At 34.8% G+C, this 19,027-nt stretch overlaps 1 protein-coding gene across 1 annotated transcript in view; it reads right to left on the bottom strand.

The window, feature by feature from the left end:
* The window catches only part of PRMT3 (protein arginine methyltransferase 3), a 139,571-nt gene that overhangs the window by 10,922 nt on the left and 109,622 nt on the right, over positions 1-19,027 (bottom strand). The window contains exons 14-15 of the mRNA XM_006737621.3: positions 12,651-12,701; positions 12,379-12,466 (exon numbers count right to left, since the gene is read on the bottom strand). Coding sequence (XP_006737684.1) covers positions 12,379-12,466; positions 12,651-12,701 — 139 coding nt within the window. The remainder of the gene's footprint in view (positions 1-12,378; positions 12,467-12,650; positions 12,702-19,027) is intronic.

Below are 19,027 nucleotides of genomic sequence, written 5' to 3' on the forward strand. Positions count from 1 at the left end.
GGCCTGGTGGTGGGTATTGAGGAGGGCACATTCTGCATGGAGCACTGGGTGTTATGCACAAACAATGAATCATGGAACACTTCATCTAGAACTAATGATGTAATGTATGGGGATTAACATAAGAATAAAAAAATAAAAAAAAAAGCATATAATACATGAGATAAATTTAACAATATATGTACAATGTTTAGTCACATAAAACTACAAAATAGTGCTAAAGATGATGAAAGTACAGTTGACCCCTGAACGACACAGATTTGAACTGCATGGGTCCACTTAATTGTGTATTTTTTTTTGATGAATATAGTAAAGTACTGTAAATGCATTTTCTCTTCCTTATGATTTTTTTTTTTAAGATTTTATTTGACAGAGAGAGAGAGAGGGCAGAAGCAGGGGGATTGGCAAAGTAAGAGGGAGAAGCAGGCCCCCCATGCTAAGCAAGGAGCCCCCTGAGTTGAAGGCAGCCGCTTAACTGAGTGAGCCACCCAGGCGCCCCTCCTTAAGATTTTCTTAACATTTTTTCTAGCTTACTTTAAGAATATAGTATATGATACATACACAAAATAAGTATTAATAGACTGTTTATGTCATTGGAAAGGTTTTTGGTTAACAGGAAGCTATCAGTAGTTAAGACTTTGGGGAGTCAGAGGTTTCGTGCAGATTTTCGACTGTATAGGAGGTTGACCACATTATTCAAGGGTCAACTGTAAATGGGGACATACATTCTGCTTGTGGATGAAGGACACAAACAATACGGTTAAGATGTCAGATCTCTGCAAGGTAATCTATAGATTCAAAACAGTTCCAATCAAAATCCCAGCAGGCTTTTTTGGGTAAGAAATTAACAATTTGATTTTAAAACTTATATGGAAATTTAAACGATCTAGAATAATGAAAACAATTTTGAAAAAGAACAAAGTCTGAGGACTTACATCATCTTATGAAGACAGTGTCTAACTGGCATAAGAACAGATACACAGATCAATGGAACAAAACAGCTCAGAAAAAGACATATCCATATATGGTCAATTAATTTTTGACTAAGGAGCCAAGTAATTAAATTGGAAAAGGACAGACTTTTCAAGAAATGATGAAGAAACAGCCTAATGTACATTTGGGAAAAAATGAACTATTATTCTTAAAATTAACATGAAATACATTATAGACCTAAATGTACAAGGCAAAACTATAACATTTTTAGAAGAAACATGTATGAGAAACTCTATGATGTTAGGGTAGCAAAGATTTCTTAATTAGGAAACAAAAATACAAACTTCAAAAGATATTGAGAAAATGAAAAGAAATGCTGGGATTTGGGATAAAAATATTAACACCACATATACCTGACAAAGAACTTGTACCCATGTATATAAGGATTCTTTTAATTCAGTAAGTTGACAAACACCCCAATTAAGAATTCAGCGAAGTATTTTTAACAGACACCTCCCACACACAAAATATACAAATGACCAGTAAACACATGAAAATATGCTCAACATCATTAGTCATCAGGCAAATGCTAATTAAAAAGACTGCTTACAGACAAAAGAATGACAAATTAAAATGGCTGACCTTTTTTATAAGTGCTAACAAGGATGTGGAGCAGCTGACCCCACTATGGTGGTAGGAACGTTGAACAGTGCAGTGATTTTGAAAAAATTTGCTAGTTTCCTATAAAGTTAAACATACACTTACCATAAGACCTAGTAATTCCTCTCCTAGGTATCTACCCGAGAGAAATGAGAATGTATGTCCACACAAAGACATGTTTTTACATGAATGTTTGTAGCAACTCCATTCATAATGGCCCCTAACTGGAAACAACACAAAGTCTAGCAGCAGGTGAATGTGGTATTAGTATACTAACTGTGGTATGGTCATATAAAGGAATACTATTTAAGAATAAAAAGGAACAAACTACTGATATACAGATGAACCTCAAAATATGTTAAGCAAAGAAGTGTAACATTTTAAAAGAATACCAATAGTTTAGTACTAGTAATACTAATATATAGTGGCAGAAAGCAGATCAGTGGTTGTATTGGTCTGGGGACTGGAGCTGGGAATGACTAATCACATAGGGGATCAAAGGAAACTTTTTATTTTATTTTATTTTTTAAAAAATTTTTATTTATTTATTTGACAGAGAGCGCGCACAAGCAGGGGAGGGGCAGAAGGCGAGGGAGAAGCAGGCTCCCCGCTGAGCAGGGAGCCCAATGCGATGTGGGGCCTGATCCCAGGACCCTGAGAGCATGACCTGAGCCGAAGGCAGATGCTTAACTGACTGAGCCACTCAGGCATCCCCAAGGAGGAAACTTTAGAGTGATGCAAATATCTTTTATCTTGATTAGGATGGTGCATACATTTGTCAAAACTCATCAAAGTATACAATGAAGATATGTGAATTTTTATTGTATGTAAGTTATGGAAAAAAACTGTTTAACAAATGTGGCAGCTTAGGAATAAACTGACTCAGAGATTAATGGAATATAGTAGAGAAACCAAAAGATCTGTTATGGCGATTTAGTACATGTAAGTGGGGCATTTTGAGTCACTGAGGAAAGAATTCAACAGAAATGTGTAAATATAGTAATACAATCTTTTTCAGTATGAAACCAAAGTCAGAAACCAAATGGAAAAGGTTAAAGACTTGATTATACAAAAACGAAAACAAAATTCCACAAAGCAAGATACTCTAAAGAAAGAAAAGTAACTTGGGGTGCCTGGGTAGCTCAGTCCGTTGGGTGTCTGACTCTTGGTTTCAGCTCCTATTGTGATCTTATGAGTAGTGGGATCAAGCCCCCTGTCGGGCTGCACGCTCAGCAGGGAGTCTGCTTAAGGATTCTCTCCCTCTGCACTCCCCCCAAAATAAAGAAATAAATATAAAAAAAAAGGCAATTTAAAACACTATACTTTCACTTCTTAGAAGAGCAAATATTTTTTAAAAAGTGAATTTTGATTTGATTCCTTAGGATGAATGATCAGAAGTGGAATACTTTCCAAAAAGGCATAAAGTATATTCCAGTTTTACATTCCTGCCATCTTCATCAACGCTGGGTGTTATTAGAAACCAAACAAAAAAAAAATGAGTAAAAGAGAACAACAGAAGTATTTTTGTTATTTAAACTACCACCAGAATCTGACTGCTTTGATTGCATTTCAGTGATTATCAGTGGTGATGGGTATTATTTCAAATGTTTACCACCTAAAAAAAAAAATCCTTTGTGCATTCAAGTTAGTGATTTTGTTGAGGTATATGAGGTATTGTTGCAAATGTTTCTTTTTAGTGCATGTCCTCTAATGGTTGCTGCTGTTTAAGTGCCTTGGAGGTGTTAAAAAAATGAAAGTTGGCTTGTTTGTAAATGTTCTATTCAATCCTTAGGATAAAGGTCAAAATGGAAATGTTCTATAGAGCTTATGAAGCAGGTCATCAAATTCTTCATTTCAAGTTTAAAGGATACATTTAAGAGTTCTATGTAGTCCTCAGCTTAGAAATATAGCACAAGCCAAGATGAACTAGTAATGGATACTTTTGTTAAATTTTCATGAAAGAAAAAATTTTAAGCATCAATATTAAACATTGAATAATTAAAGAGTCATAACAGTAATTACCTTATAAGCTAGTATAATTTTCATGTCTTGAAATACAAGCAAAGTAACTATTTCTGTAATAATCTTAATTTCAAAATGAGGGTGCAAACAGCACGTATTTAAGTTAATTAAATAGCATGAAGGGTCACAGAAATACGTAATTCACACTGCCGAACTCCCGTCAATTGTTTAGGCCTGACAAAAATGCCAAGGCAGTGGCTGTAATACTGGAATGGATCGTAGTAATTGATCAGTGTCAAATAGATATAAAATGACCGATGCTGTTAAGCATGTATACGGTGGTGAGAGCTGCAAAGGACACTCTCCGTGGAGCTGAGCTGTATCACCCTGTTTTTATCATCGGCAGACGGCCATTAGTACCACAAAGCAGTGGTGCAGTTCAAAGAACAAAACTGATTTCAGTTCTGTTATAGTGGCTTTTTAAAATTAATTTCTTCCCGAGCAATGAAATTTCATTTCCCCAGAAGGGGGAAAATTTAAAAATCACTATTATCACTATTACAGCTTCAAGAATGAAAGAAAAAAGAGAAATGGATTTTCCATTATATAAAAGCTTACTAGATACATATAGAGAAAGAAAAATAAATAGCCTGATTTTAGTCATATTTTCAAAGCCAAATTACATGAAAAAGATCTTGATTTTTACAGTAAACACTGCCATATAAGTTTGTACAATAAAAAATTGTACATTAAAGGAAAGGGGACAAACACATTGAATTTAAACTTTAAACTAAGTGTTCTTTAACTACTTTAAAAGTATTCATTCTGGGAGGGTGGTTTGTTACTCCCAGAATGCTGGAAGTGCTCAAATGTTGACAGCATTTCTTCTGAAATATTTTTAGATCTAGGTTGTGAATAAAATATAATAAAGAAGCCAAACACCAAAACAAAACAAACTAGGTTCATTATTTTATAGTTCCATTTTGTTTCTGGCCAAATGTACAATTCTTTTTTTTTTTAATTTAATTTATTTTATTTTATTTTTATTTATTTGACACAGAGAGAGAGTGAGAGAGAGAGCACAAGCAGGGGGAGCAGCAGGCAGGCAGAGGGAGAGGGAGAAGCAGGCTCCCCGACAAGCTAGGAGCCCGACGCAGGGCTCAATCCCAGGACGCTGGGATCATGACCCAAGCCGAAGGCAGCCGCTTAACTAACTGAGCCACCCAGGTGCCCCCAAATGTACAATTCTTAGTCTGAGAAATTCCTTATTCACACAACATCTTTTCTTACTTTCTAAATATCAAGTCTACCCTGAAGGGTGCAAAAAGAGATTTACCATTATTGAAGATATTCACACACCTGCCCCATGCCCCACAATCTAGGCAGCATGATGAAAGGCATATTTATAATATTTTATTTAAAAAATCTTATATTACTTTCTGGATATTAAGACAAGGTTTATACACACAGTAAATTATTCTGATTAGACATTCAGCTTTATTAAATTTTATCTAATAATTTTAGAGCATAATGAGTCCAAAACTACTTTTAGTTTTAATTAAACCCAACTACAGAGAACTCTTCAAACATGCCAAGATAAATCTGAATACCAATCTATTCAAGTTCAATAGTATGATAAAATTTTTGAGAACATCAGAGTTGACAAAATGGGACAACCAAATAAAACAGCCAGTAAACGCCTTTGGCATGATGTCACCCAAGGTGATTAGAGGAAATGAGATTTCAATGACAATGCATATTACTATACTTACTTGTATATTCAGCAAAATATTTACAATATGGCAAATACTACATCAGATCAAAAAGGAGAAAGACAACTCATCTATTAGAACCCTTTATCACAGCATACTGAGATGTGATAACAGATGTATGCATGAATTGATCTAAGAGAACGAAGAAGACAGCAATTATTTTCTAAGGTGAGGAAAGATTTATAGAAATAAGCTGGGTAATAAAGAGAAAATTGAAATTTATCAAGTGAAAGAGGTCAAAACAGCTTTCTATGTAGACTATCTTAGACAAAGGCAAGGAGTAAGAAAAGATAGGAAAGTTAGCCAAAAAATGAGCAGTCTGTATAAGTCCATATGAGCTGGAGCATATGATGGGCTTATGATGTGGAATGTAACACAGTGGGATTGGAAATGATGAAAAATGGTCAGATTATAAAGGGCCAACGTAAGGAATTTGGATTTTATCCTGGAAATATTGATAGTCCAGTGAGGGTTTTTTTTTTTTTAATTAACTTTAGTAAGGCATGATTTACATACAGTAAAACGTGCACATTTTACATGTGCAGTTCAATGAGTTTTACCATTACCTCACCCTCGTAAACTTTTGCCTACCCCAGATCTCAAAGATTATCTCTTACGTTATCTTCTAGAAATTTTGCAGTTTTATACATTTGTATTTAGGTTTTTGACTCATTTAAGTTGGTTCTTGAATATAGTATAAGGTAAGCATTGAGATTATTTTCCTGTACAAACATTTAGTTGTTCTAAGCACCATTTCTTGAAAAGACTATCATTTTCCCATTGAATTACATCGATCCTTTGGAAAAATATAATTAACTATACAAAAGTGGGTCTATTTCTGGATTCTCTTTTGTTATATTAATCTCTATGTCTTTATATAGTATAAAACCTTACTGTCTGGTTTAACAGAACTTTTTAATAAGTTTAGAAATCACATAGTAAAAGAATCCAATATGATTCTTTGAAAAATTGCCTGGTGACTCCAGGTCTTTTGCATTTGCATTCAAATTTTAGAATCAGCCTGTCAATTTCTACCTTGCTAAATTCTTACTAGTTCTGTAGTTTTTCCTGAAGATTCCTTAGAATCCACTGTGGACACAATCATGTTATCTATAAATAATGACAGTTTTATTTCTTCCTTTCCAATGACTTTTAATTCTTTTTTCATTCCTTATCACTTGCTAAGACCCTCAATATTAAGAGAATAGGAGTGGTGAATGTGAACATTCTTGCCTTGTCCCAAACAGAGGAAAAGCATTCAGTTTTGCTCCATTCAGTATGATGCTAACTGTAGACTTTGTGTGGATGTCTATTATCAGGTTCAGAAAGTTCTCTTTTATTTCTAGTATGCTATGAGTATTTATCATGAATAGATACTGAATTTTGTCAAATGCTTTTTTGCATCCACTGATGTGACCACGTGGTTTTTCTTTAGATTGTTAACACGGCTGACTGTATTAAATAATTCTACAATATTTTTAAATTTTGTATTATTGAATCAGTCTTGGATTCCTGGACTAAACCTCACTTGGTCATAGTGTATTGTTCTTTTTAAAAAATATTGCTGGATTCAATTTGCTAGTATTTTGTTGACAATTTGTGCATCTATATTCATGAAAGATGTTGTTCTGTAGTTTAATTTTCTTGTATAATTTTTGTCTGGTTTTTTGTATTAAGGCCCTTATAAAATTAGCTCTCTTCTATTTTCTGGAAGAGACTGTATAGAATTGGTGTTATTTCTTTTTGAAGTGGTTGGAAGTATTTGCAATGAAGCAATCTATGCCTGGAGATTTGTTTTATGGAGGGCTTTGAGGCCGGCTGCCTGTTTTTGTAAATAAAGTTTAACTGGAACACAGCCACACCCACTCATTTATTTACCATCCCTCAGAGTTTAAGATGTTTGTGGGTCCCCACTGCTGCCACTGTGGGGTTATCTGGGGGCGAGGGTATAAGAGAACAAAGAGAAATATAGAAAAGAAAAATGCGGATTTCTCTACCTAAGCATTAGGAGATCCTTTCCCCATTCCTCAAGTTAGAATTAGAGGAGCTAGTTAGTCTGCGCTGATGCCTTAATTCTGGGTTTCAGGCTGTCTGGAGACCAGACTGGGGGATATTGGAGGCAAACAAATCATAAATTTATCACCAGTTCAAGGTATTTGAATTCTGGTCTTCTCCAATTTACTTTTCAGAGATCTCAAATAGCTATTCCCTGCATTCTGGTTTATTCAAGCTGCATTCGGTGAGAGAGCTTATTTTCACTGCCCTAAAAATCCTCTGTGCTCTGCTTATTTGTATCCCCTGCCCTTGGCAACCACTGCTTTTTTCATTCTGCAGTTCTGCTTTTTCCAGAATGCTATGTAGCTGGAATCACACAGTGTGTAGCCTTTTCAGATTAGCTCCTTTCACTCAGGAATATGAATTTAAGATTCCTCCATGTCATTTCATAGCATTATAGTTTATTTTGTTTTAGCACTAATATTCCATTATGTGGATATACAGACCATTCATTTTGAATTTAAGTCTACCATCACACCATTTCTTTTCTTTTCTTTTTAAATTTTATTATTTGACAGAGAGAGAAAGAAAGAGAGAGATAGGGAGGGGGAGAGAGAGCACAAGCAGGGGGAGTGGCAGAGGGAGCAAGAGAAGCAGAGTCCCCACCAAGCAGGGAGCCCGATGCTGGGCTTGATTCCAGGACCCTGGGATCATGACCTGAGCCAAAGGGACTGAGCCATCCAGGTGCCCCATACCTTTTGTTTTCTATTTCTTTATGTTTGCATCTTCTTTTGAACTAAATCTTTTGCTTGAGATTCCATTTTATCTTCACTAATAGCTTATCAGCTTTATTTTGTAGCTTAAACTTTTTTTTTACCTGTTCCTCTAGTGTTTACAATATACATATTTATCATAATTTACCATTAAATTGCTTCATGTCCAGTGTAAGAACTTAATATATTTCCATTTTCTCAATTTTTTTTGATTACTGCCATACATTTTATGTTGCTATGTTTTGAAATCCGTAATACATTATTTTTACTTTAGTCAATTATCTTTTACAAAATTAAAAAGTGAGAAAATAAAGTCTTTTTTAGGAACTCACACATTTACTATTTCTGACATTTCCCATTCCTTTGTTTAGATTCAAGTTTCCATTTGGTGATATTTTCCTTTCACTTGAGGAACTTACTTTATCTTGTATTGATGGTCTGCTGGAGATGAATTCTTGCAGTGTTCTTCTTCTGGGCAAGTTTTATTTAGCCTTCATTTTTGAAATATATTCTAAATATAGAATCTAGGTTGACAGTTGCTTTTAGCACTTTGAAAATGTCATTTATCATCTGGCTTACATAGTTTCTGAAGAATATTCTGAAATTATTCTTTCTTTGTTCCTCTGTTTAATTTTTCTCTGGTTCATGTTAAGACTTTATATTATTATAACCACGTATTGGCAATTTGTTTGCAATATGTCTTGGTGTTGTTTTCTTTGTGTCAATCTTACCTAGGGTTCACTGAGTTTCTACAATCTGTGGGTTATAGCTTTTATTAAATGAAAGAAAAATTTGGCCATTATTGTATCTTCAAATATATTTTCTACCCCGGCTTCTTGCAGGGACTTCTTTTATCACATTTAAATTAGAGTGCTTCATAGGGGGTGGGAGGATGGGTTGGCCTGGTGGTGGGTGTTGAGGACGGCACGTTCTGCATGGAGCACTGGGTGTTGTGCACGAACAATGAATCATGGAACACTTCATCTAGAACTAATGATGTAATGTATGGGGATTAACATAAGAATAAAAAAATAAATAAATAAATAAATTAGAGTGCTTCATATTTTCCCACAGGATACTGTGGATATGTTTCTTTAAAAAATCTTTTTTTCCCTCTCTGTGCTTCATTTTGGATACATTTATGCTGCATCTTCAAGAACACTGACCTGTTTTTTCTGTTAATTGCATCGAATGACATTTTCACTTCAGATATTATAATTTCCATCTCTAGAAGTTCTTTTTGGATTTTAAATATATTCTCATATAAAAGCAGTTAGTAGTTTCAACATGCTTGTGTGCTAATTTCATTTCTGGGTCTGTTTCTATCAACTGATATTTTCCTGCATTCAGTGCTTTATTGGAAATTTTGGCCATGACGAATTTTATGTTGTTGAAGGGTTTTTTGTCTTCCTTTGTTGCCAATAAAGTTACTTGGGTCCATTTTTTTTTTTTTTTCTTTTAAGGCTTGTTTTTAAGCTTTGTTAAGGAGCATACAGGTTAGCCTTTATTTTAGGGATAGTTTATTCCCACTATGAAGCTATGGTCTTTTTGGACTGCATATATTGATTCCAAAAGGAGTCCCCACTCTAGCTGGTTGAAACTCATACCCCACAGCCCCATGTAAACTCTGAGAACTATTTGTTCACAGCTGCCCCAGATGCTTTGCTTGATCTCAGGCATTTCATCCTATATGCATACATCTTAGTACTCATCTAAAACTTAAGGGGACATTGTGTGTAGATTTCTGGAGGCTTTTTCTGATTAGCATGTCTTCTTCAGTACTCTGCCCTCCAACTTCTGGCTTCTATTCATTAGTACTAGCATCAGAGTTTAGCAAGGTTAAAAAAAAAAAAAAGTGTTGTATTTCCTTATATAATCCCTTCATATTTATACTATCATAGCTGAGAATTTTCCTTACTTTGAAATTTCCCTTTCAAGTCTTTCCCGGTTATATTTTAGGGGATTCCAAAATTTTGTGGTGTACTGGTCTTGCTATTTAAATACCAGCACATATATAATGGCAGTGAAAGAAATACAGAATGTAGACAAGAAGGCAATATTAAAATCACACACCTCCTTCATAGTATTCTAAAAAAGCTGAATCAGTTACTCTAAGGATTACTGGGTAATGAATAGTTAGGATTTCAAAATTTCACTAGACATAAAATAATATTTTGTTGTAATTAGGTAGGAGAAAATTCAAATGCTATTTTAAGTCTCCCTCAAGATTAAAACATGAATGAATTAGCACTACCCTTAAAATTTAGCATTAAGATAATAAAATGGTTACCATGAAGAAGAAAGCAACATTTTCAAGTTTCCAAATATCAATCCAAATACCAAAGCTATACAAAACCCAACCAATCAACCAAACAAAAACAAATGAAAATGTAATAAAATTTCATTTGTGTCCACCACACTTCAGTTTTGCTGTGCTCAAGCTTTTTGGAGAAAGAAAATGACACCATCAAGGTTTTATTTCCATAGCATTGCAATCTTAAAGTGAAAACATGACAACAAGGTGCTGCTTTACTCTAATAGTGTTTATCTGCATCTACTAAACTCAATTTATGCATCAACAGTGAAATCAAACTATAATTGAATTTTATGGAATATTTTAGACATATAGAGAACAATATAATGACCACCTGGACCCACCACTCAGTTTTGTCAAATCTTAACATTCTCCCACAGTTCCCTCAATCTAAAAGGAATAATTCAGATCTATGGCACTGAACCCTCTTTACCTTCCCTGCTCCTATTTCTATCTCTCCTCAGGGGTAGCCACTATACTGAATTCTGCAGTTACCATCCTTTAAGTATCGCTTCTTATTTTACTACATGTGTATGTGTAACTGTTTCAATGTCTTTAAACTCCATATAAACAATGTATTGTAGGAATCATTCTGCAACTTTTTTTGCTTAATGTTGCTTCTGATATTCACAAATATATGATTTATCTGTTACAGAGATTTTACTGTATGCAACTACCATATATCTTTTTTAATGGACATTCAGGTTGCCTCCAATATTTCACTTCTACAAACCATACTTTTGTTTAGATTGTTGTAGACAGGCTGCAGGGGAGATTGTTCAGAATACATGCCTAGAAAAAAACTGGTTTTAGTGATGGATATTTATACATCTATTCTTAACTTGATGGTAGCAAACTGTTCTCTGAAGTTGTACCAATAAAGACTACCAGCAGAAGAGTATAAAAGTTCCATTTGGCTACACAATTGCAGGCACTTAGCCTTGTTAAATTTTATGTTTTTTTCCTGTAGTGATGGATAAGAAACAGTTTCTTACATAGTTTTAACTGGCCTCTCTCCCTGGTTACTAGTGATGTTGAGTATCTTTTCATTGAAGTTTGTTGTACATTCAGGTTTCATATAGTCAGAAAGCTTTCAGTGAAGGTGGGGGAGGACAACTTATATGTAATAAACAATTTAAATAAAAAAAGGTTCCATAGTCAAATTCTAACCTTTGGAGCTAAGGGTGTAGGTACATAAGAACTGTAGGTTCTCATCAGAGTGAGCAATCAATGCGGTGTAAGACAGAGGAATGTGGAATTAGGCCAGTCCTTGAGCACTAAGATTTGAGCAGGTGGAGACAGTGGAGAGCCCCCTAGACATATATACTGAACACCGAAACTACTGAATGGCATTCTCTTTAATTTACACTTCACCTCTATGGGTGATATTTCTCTTCAGTCACTTTGGAGGTGAAAGTATTTTTAGTTATGTTTGCAACTTAGTTATGTATTAGTTACTGCTTAAAGAAAAGTTTTCAGAATTTTTTTGTGGTACTCAAAAGCTACATACTAAAGCACATTTTAACTGGCAGGAATTATAAATCTAATCTAGAGTTTTCTTTAAATCACCACTTTAATGAAATGATATGCCATCTAAAACTTATGCAGCTCTAAGAACATCTTACCTTACTTAGCATCTGTTATATTGCTTCAAATACAGTGGACACACAAAAAGTCATTGTAGAATGAAGGAATATTGTTTACTTCAAAATGAGTAAGTCATTTCTCCCCCTTTTCTTTCTTACCTGCTTTTTTTTTAATTAAAAAAATTTTTTTTAATATTTTATTTATTTATTTGACAGAGAGAAACAGAGATAGTGAGAGAGAGCACAAGTGGGGAGGAGTGGGAGAAGCAGGCTCCCCGCAGAGCAAGGAGTCCGATGTGGGACTTGATCCCAGGACCCGGGGATCATGACCTGAGCCGAAGGCAGACACTTAACCGATTGAGCCACCCAGGCGCCCTCTTTCTTACCTGCTTTAACTGAAAATGGCTTTTCCAATAGAAATATTGTTTGTTTCCAGTGTGTTCTGGCACTCTGGGGGCCCGTGGAGAACACGACCTGCATTGGTAGAGTTCAAAAGTATCTGATTTTTAATATCATGCTACATTAATCTACTCCATCAAATACAAGCTCCAATTGCTTACAACAGCAAAATGCTTATGATCAAATACCCTGGGGCACAAAAATAAAATACAATGTATTTCACATAATTAATTCTTATGAGAAAACTCATGATACTTACCCTGCTGTGACAATCCTTCTCAAAATATATATCAAAGTAGCCAGCAATTGCCTATTAAAAGAAAAAAAGGGAATATAAATAATTATTAAACTAATTACATGACATAATTAATTATTCAGTATTTCAAGACATGGCAACAAGAAACCATTTCAAAGACTAGATACCTCTTAAATTTATGACAGGCCACTATTTTTTCCTGGAAAAGATGTTACATGTAAAAATAAAGTAATATAATTTGGCTTTCCCCCACAGAAACAATATAATAATAAGGGCAACAAGGCTAATCAAATAATCAATATGTGTTTTATCAGAGAAATGACTGTGGTAGACTACTGAAAAGTGAGAGACCACATTAAGGAAGAGGCCTCAGCCAGCCCCTACCTGACCCATGCTCTCCCAAAGAGAGGCCGCTGTGCAAGCTGAGCCATCTTGGAGCTCTTTGCTCCAGTCAAACCAGACAACTGCAGCAGCCTGAGAGACCCAGGGAGAAACCAGAAGAAGAACTAGAGGATAAGTCCAGTCCAGATTGCAGAATCATACACAAATAAATCTAAATCATTGTGACTTCAAGGCACTCAGTTTTAGGGTGGTTTGTGACTTAACCACTTAAATTTAACTTAAACATACTCTTTTATACAAAGATCTCATTTAATTTCTTCTGACCTTGTGCATCTAATTTTAAAGCAAAGTACTATGAACATTTTTGTGATGAGATCAACGGAATTTTTAAATGTCACATTTTTTTTTCCTGAAGATAAGTGAAAAATATATAATAGTACTCAAATAAAACTTATGTTTAAACAAATACCCAAAGGAGAACCTCTGAGGTCACTCTAAGGATTACCGTGATAGTACAAAAAGGTCTCTAAAAGATGAATATTCAGATGAGGATATGTAATTTTCACTTCTTTTTGTTTAAAATTTAAATGATACCATCCCTTTTTCTTTCACTAATGGAATTAGCCTAATCTATTTTTAAAACTGGCAATAAAAAAAGCTTATAAAGTGTTAAAAATAGGACACCGATGACTGAAAAATCACTATAAAGCTAATTTGTGTACTCTGCTGCTTTTTGTTGAGAATGTGAAGTTTTATTGATCTGTGAGGTTAATATGGACTGGGCCCAAAACAAGTTCAATATTTAACACTGAGGTTCATTATATTTTAGATACCAAGAGAGAATCAAAGTACTATTTATAATACTGTGAAACAGACAAATATAAAGCAATGCAGTACTCAGATACAGATTATAGAAAACCATGTAGTTAATCAGAACATTTCTAAAACATGACTTCTTTCAGTTGTTTTCCTGGTATCCCTCCACAGACTAATTCAATTGTTTTCTTAAATTTATTCCTGTATGCCAGTCTTGTTCACCAGTGTCCAGAGCACTGCCTGGCCCATAGTACACAATAAACATTTGCTAAGAGAATGTGCTTATTATATACAATTCTATTGCAGTACTTAACCATACTATCTTATAGTTACTCGCGCTACCAGATTGCAGTGTTTTCTAAGAGCAAAGCCTATGTGTAATTCATATTGTTGTGCCCCTTACCTAGCACAGGTCTGTCATATAGCAGGTTCTCAATAAATTTTAGTTATAATTTTCAGTCTTCAGTTTACTAAATTGAGCTAGTCTTATTATGTCATCAGGACACTTTATGAAATCAGCGAATAACTAACCTTAGATAGAACTAATAATTTTCAACTGAAAATAATGGAGTATGTGTGATACATATGGGGGAGGAGAGGAACCCTACTTCTTTGTATGAGCCTGCACAAGTCTCAGCCTGACCTCTGAACTACAGGTTGGATCCAAATTAACAAAACAAAGGCTGAGAGAATGGAACTAAAATCTGAATCACTGGCACAGGCCTCAAAAACCTAAAATCAACAAGATCTCAAGAACAAAGCAGAGATTTGAAAAACCTCTACAAGTCCGACTAATCACTAAGAACAGCATATGTGCATGAGAGCCCAAAACACTATAGCAAATGTTTAGAGAACGAGACTGAGATGTGAACCACCACCTGCCCAAACACGGCTGACAGAACTTAATGTTTTGGCTTTAATTGGTCGACTGCCCGCTCACACCAAACATCAACAACATTCCCCAGATGATTATAATAGGGCCGAGAGGACACACAACACAACATGCATAACATCCAGAACACAATCAAAAATTATTCAACATACAAAGAACCAGGAAAATGTCTTTAACTTTCAAGAGAAGAGCTACTGCTCACATGTCAATTATGGGATGGCCCAGAAGCTGGTATTACGAGACAAGGACTTTAAGGCAGGAATTCTAACTATGTCATTATGAGGTGACAGAGATGAAGTTAGAGAAAACACACTGAAATGAAGTGAACAATAGGAATTCTCGTAGAGAAAAAGAAACTACAAAAAAACCCCCAAAAAACAAACAACTAATGGAAATTTTAGAATTAAAAAATACAATAACCAAAACAAAAAAACTCCCTGCGGTGAACTGCAGAATGGAGATGACAGAGAGGAAAAAAAAAAAATCACTGAATGTGAAGATAAGTTGATAGAAAGTACCTAATTTGAAAAATCAGGGAAAAAGATTGAAATAAAATGCAAGAGTCTCAGGGACCTGTGCATCTAACATACACATAACTGGAGGTTCAGATGGAAAAGAAAAAAACACTGGAGCGGGGAAAAACCTTTCAAAATTCTATATCCAGCAAAAATATCCTTCAGGAATGAAGGCAAAATAAAGACAGTTTCAAGTAAAGAAAAACTAAAAGAATTCATTGCCAAAAGACTTTTTAGAAGAGATGTTAAAGGTAGTTCTTCAAGCTGGTGAGCAATAATACTGGGAGGAAACCTGAAAAATCAAAAATAACAGAAAAACAACAGAAATGATCAATAGTTTGGTAAATACAAAAGATTACCTTTTCCCTCCAAATTCCTTTAAAATACTTATGATTGTTTAAGGCAAACATGACATAACATCATTTGGTGGGGTTTTCCATGTAAGCAGATGTAATCACAAAGATCAGTGCAGGGGGTTGGGGGGTGGTTAGGAGGAAGAAGAATAAAATCCCACCAACATATACAAGTGTTTATAAAACTGGGATGTGAAGAAGGCTTTTTAAGCACCACACATAGGCAGAAACTTAATATGAGAAGTTTAAAATTTTAGTATCACAACCATAATAAGATATTACCTTACACCTGTCAGAATTGCTAGAATCAAAGAGGCAAGAAATAATAAACATTGACGAGGATGTGAAGAAAAAGGAATACTTGGGCTGTTGGTGGGAATGTAAATTGGTGCAGCCACTGTGGAAAACAGTAGGGAAGTTCCTCAAGAAGTTAAAAATAGAAATACTACATGATCTACTAATTCCATAGGGTATTTACCCAAGAAAACAAAACCACTAATTTGAAAAGATACATGCACCCATGTTTATTGCAGCATTATTTATAATAATCAAGATATGGAAGCAACCTAAGTGCCCATCGATAGATGAATGGATAAAGAAGATGTGGTACACACACACACACACACACACACACACACACTGAAATATTACTCAGGATAAAAAAGAATGAAATCTTGCCATTCAACAACAACATGGATGGACCGAGAAGGTATTATGCTAAGTGAAATTAGTTAGAGAAACACAAATATCACATGATTTCACTTATATGTGTAATCTAAAAAACAAAACAAAGAAACAAAGAGACAAACAAAAAAACCCAGACTTATTTTTTTTTAAGATTTTATTTATTTATTTGAAAGAGAGAGAGGAATTCTTAATCTCAGGAAACAAACTGAGGGTTGCTGGAGTGGAGGGGGTTGGGAGGGATGGGGTGGCCTGGGTGATAGACATTGGGGAGGGTATGTGCTACGGTGAGTGCTGTGAATTGTGTAAGACTGATGAATCAAAGACCTGTACCTCTGAAACAAATAATACATTATATGTTTAAAAAGAGAGAGAGAGAGAAGATAGTAGGAAAGGAAAAATGAAGGGGGGGGGAATCGGAGCGGGAGACGAACCATGAGAGACTATGGACTCTGAGAAACAAACTGAGGGTTCTAGAGGAGAGGGGGGTGGGGGAATGGGTTAGCCTGGTGATGGGTATTAAAGAGAGCACGTACTGAATGGAGCACTGGGTGTTATACGCAAACAATGAATCATGGAACACTACATCAAAAACTAATGATGTAACATGGTGATTAACATAACATAATAAAATAAAATTTAAAGTCACAGCGAAAGTGGTACACATGCTCTGATTCTATCTATATATAGAAAATTCAAAACAGCATAACTTAGTGTTTTAAGTCACAATAGTAGTTACCCTTCAAGAGTGGTAGATTCTAGAAAGGGGTTATGCTCCTGGGCTGCTGGTAATGTTCTGTTTCTTCAGCTGACTGCTGAATGGATACATGGTGGATATTCACTTTGTGCAATTTTATCAAACTACACTTAAGATTTACACACTTTTCTGTTGTGTGAGTATACGTTATGGGACTCAATCAAAATGTTTATATAATGCATATACTCATTGACCCAGTAATCTAAACTTTCAAAAAAATATACTATGGAAATTTATCAAGTATGGTTGCAAAGATTTAGCCATAAGATGCCAATTTTAGCCTAAATTTTCAACAACGGGTGACCAGTTAACAAATCTTAATACCTCCATATGATGGAATAACATTTTGGCCATCAAAAGTAATCCTATAGGTAAATATTTACCAGTTTGGAAATGTAGTCACAATATACTATTAGGTAAAAAGAATAATATATATATTATTGGCACTTATTATATGTTATGCAAATATGAATATATATGTACATATCTGAAAAGATATTCACCAAGCTATTGAATGTGGATGATAGATTTGGAATGTTCATATTCTCTATCCTTACCTATAATTTACATTTCCCATAAAAATGAACAGCTTCTGTGATAACACATTATTTCTAAAACTTGAGTTAAATGATCTATAGTATTGCATGGAGAAACATTCAATTTAACTATTACCTTTCTTTCAGTTCCCTTTGCAACACCCCAAAATCACTCATCTCTGTACCCCCAAGGGCTAGGGCAATATCTAATATGTAATAGGAACTAAATGAATTTGAAAAAAAAAAATGACAAGTTTTCCCAACTATAACACAATACCAACATTACTATAATAACAATTTACATTGTCAGAAAATGTGATCTAAGTCTGAAATGTATAAAATATACAAAGTAAAACATCATATACTTAACTCTGGTAAAAGACAGACTGGCAATATTATTATGCTAGAACAACTGTAATTATAACAGAGTATATAGGTCTAAACGAAGAGGGGAGGCTGATGCATGAGTTTACAACAAAATTAAAAAATCAGAATATTTGAGAATACAAAGGTATTTTAGAACTGTCTTCCAATCCCCAAATTGAACTATCTATGAAATTTAGGTAAAAATCAAAGAAGAAACTCACCTTCCTCCAAACCCACAAAAATACAGTGAAAGAAATACTGTGTAGTTTGGGTTAGTAAGAAAACAGTTTGTTAAGTCTCAAGACAAATAAATAAAAATGAAAGATATAATTCACTTTGGTTATGAGAATTTGGCAGGGACCTATGACAAAGATAAATCTGAAGTCACATCTACTTTATAGTTCCCTCTGAAATGCATCCTAGTTTCTTCAACTCAAACAGATTTACCTCCCTAATGATGTCTGGTGGAGGGTAATATCAAAATCAGTTCTATAGCACATAGGAAGCAGAAGCATGAGAAGTTAGGAACAAATTGCCTGCAGTAAAAAATTACGTGCAGATAGTCAACTCATCAGACAGTTAAGATTCACATAACTGGGGCGCCTGGGTGGCTCAGTTGGTTAAGCAACCAACTCTTGGTTCCAGGTGGGGTCGTGATCTCAGGGTTGTGAGATCGAGCCCTGTCTGGAGCTCCACGCTCAGCATGGAGTCTGCTTGAGATCCCTTCTCTCTGCCCTTCCTGCTCCTGCGCTCTCTCTAAAATAAATAAATAAATCTTTTTAAAAAATCCACAAAAACCCAAAAAGATTCACATAACTAAGCAAGTAGAAAACTCTTGCTCTGAAAAAACCAAAGGGCATTTCTGGTTTTAACATGGGTATTAACCCTCAAAGAGAATGCTACTGAAAGGGAAAGGGCTCCCCCCACCCATAAGTGGTCCTTAATAATTAAAATAAGATACTAGAAAAAAGGAGGAAAAAACTTTAAACTTGAATCATAGTCTATAAAACCCAACTGAACTATGATTAGTGTTTTTACTTCTGCAAAGCCATTATAACCAAACAAATATGTCAGCTGATTAGGGGACAAAGCTATTTATTCTGCTGAAGAACATAAATA

Source organism: Leptonychotes weddellii, chromosome 11 (assembly GCF_054177405.1).
Source record: "Leptonychotes weddellii isolate Sample4059 chromosome 11, ASM5417740v2, whole genome shotgun sequence".
In the NCBI taxonomy this organism is placed as follows: domain Eukaryota; kingdom Metazoa; phylum Chordata; class Mammalia; order Carnivora; family Phocidae; genus Leptonychotes; species Leptonychotes weddellii.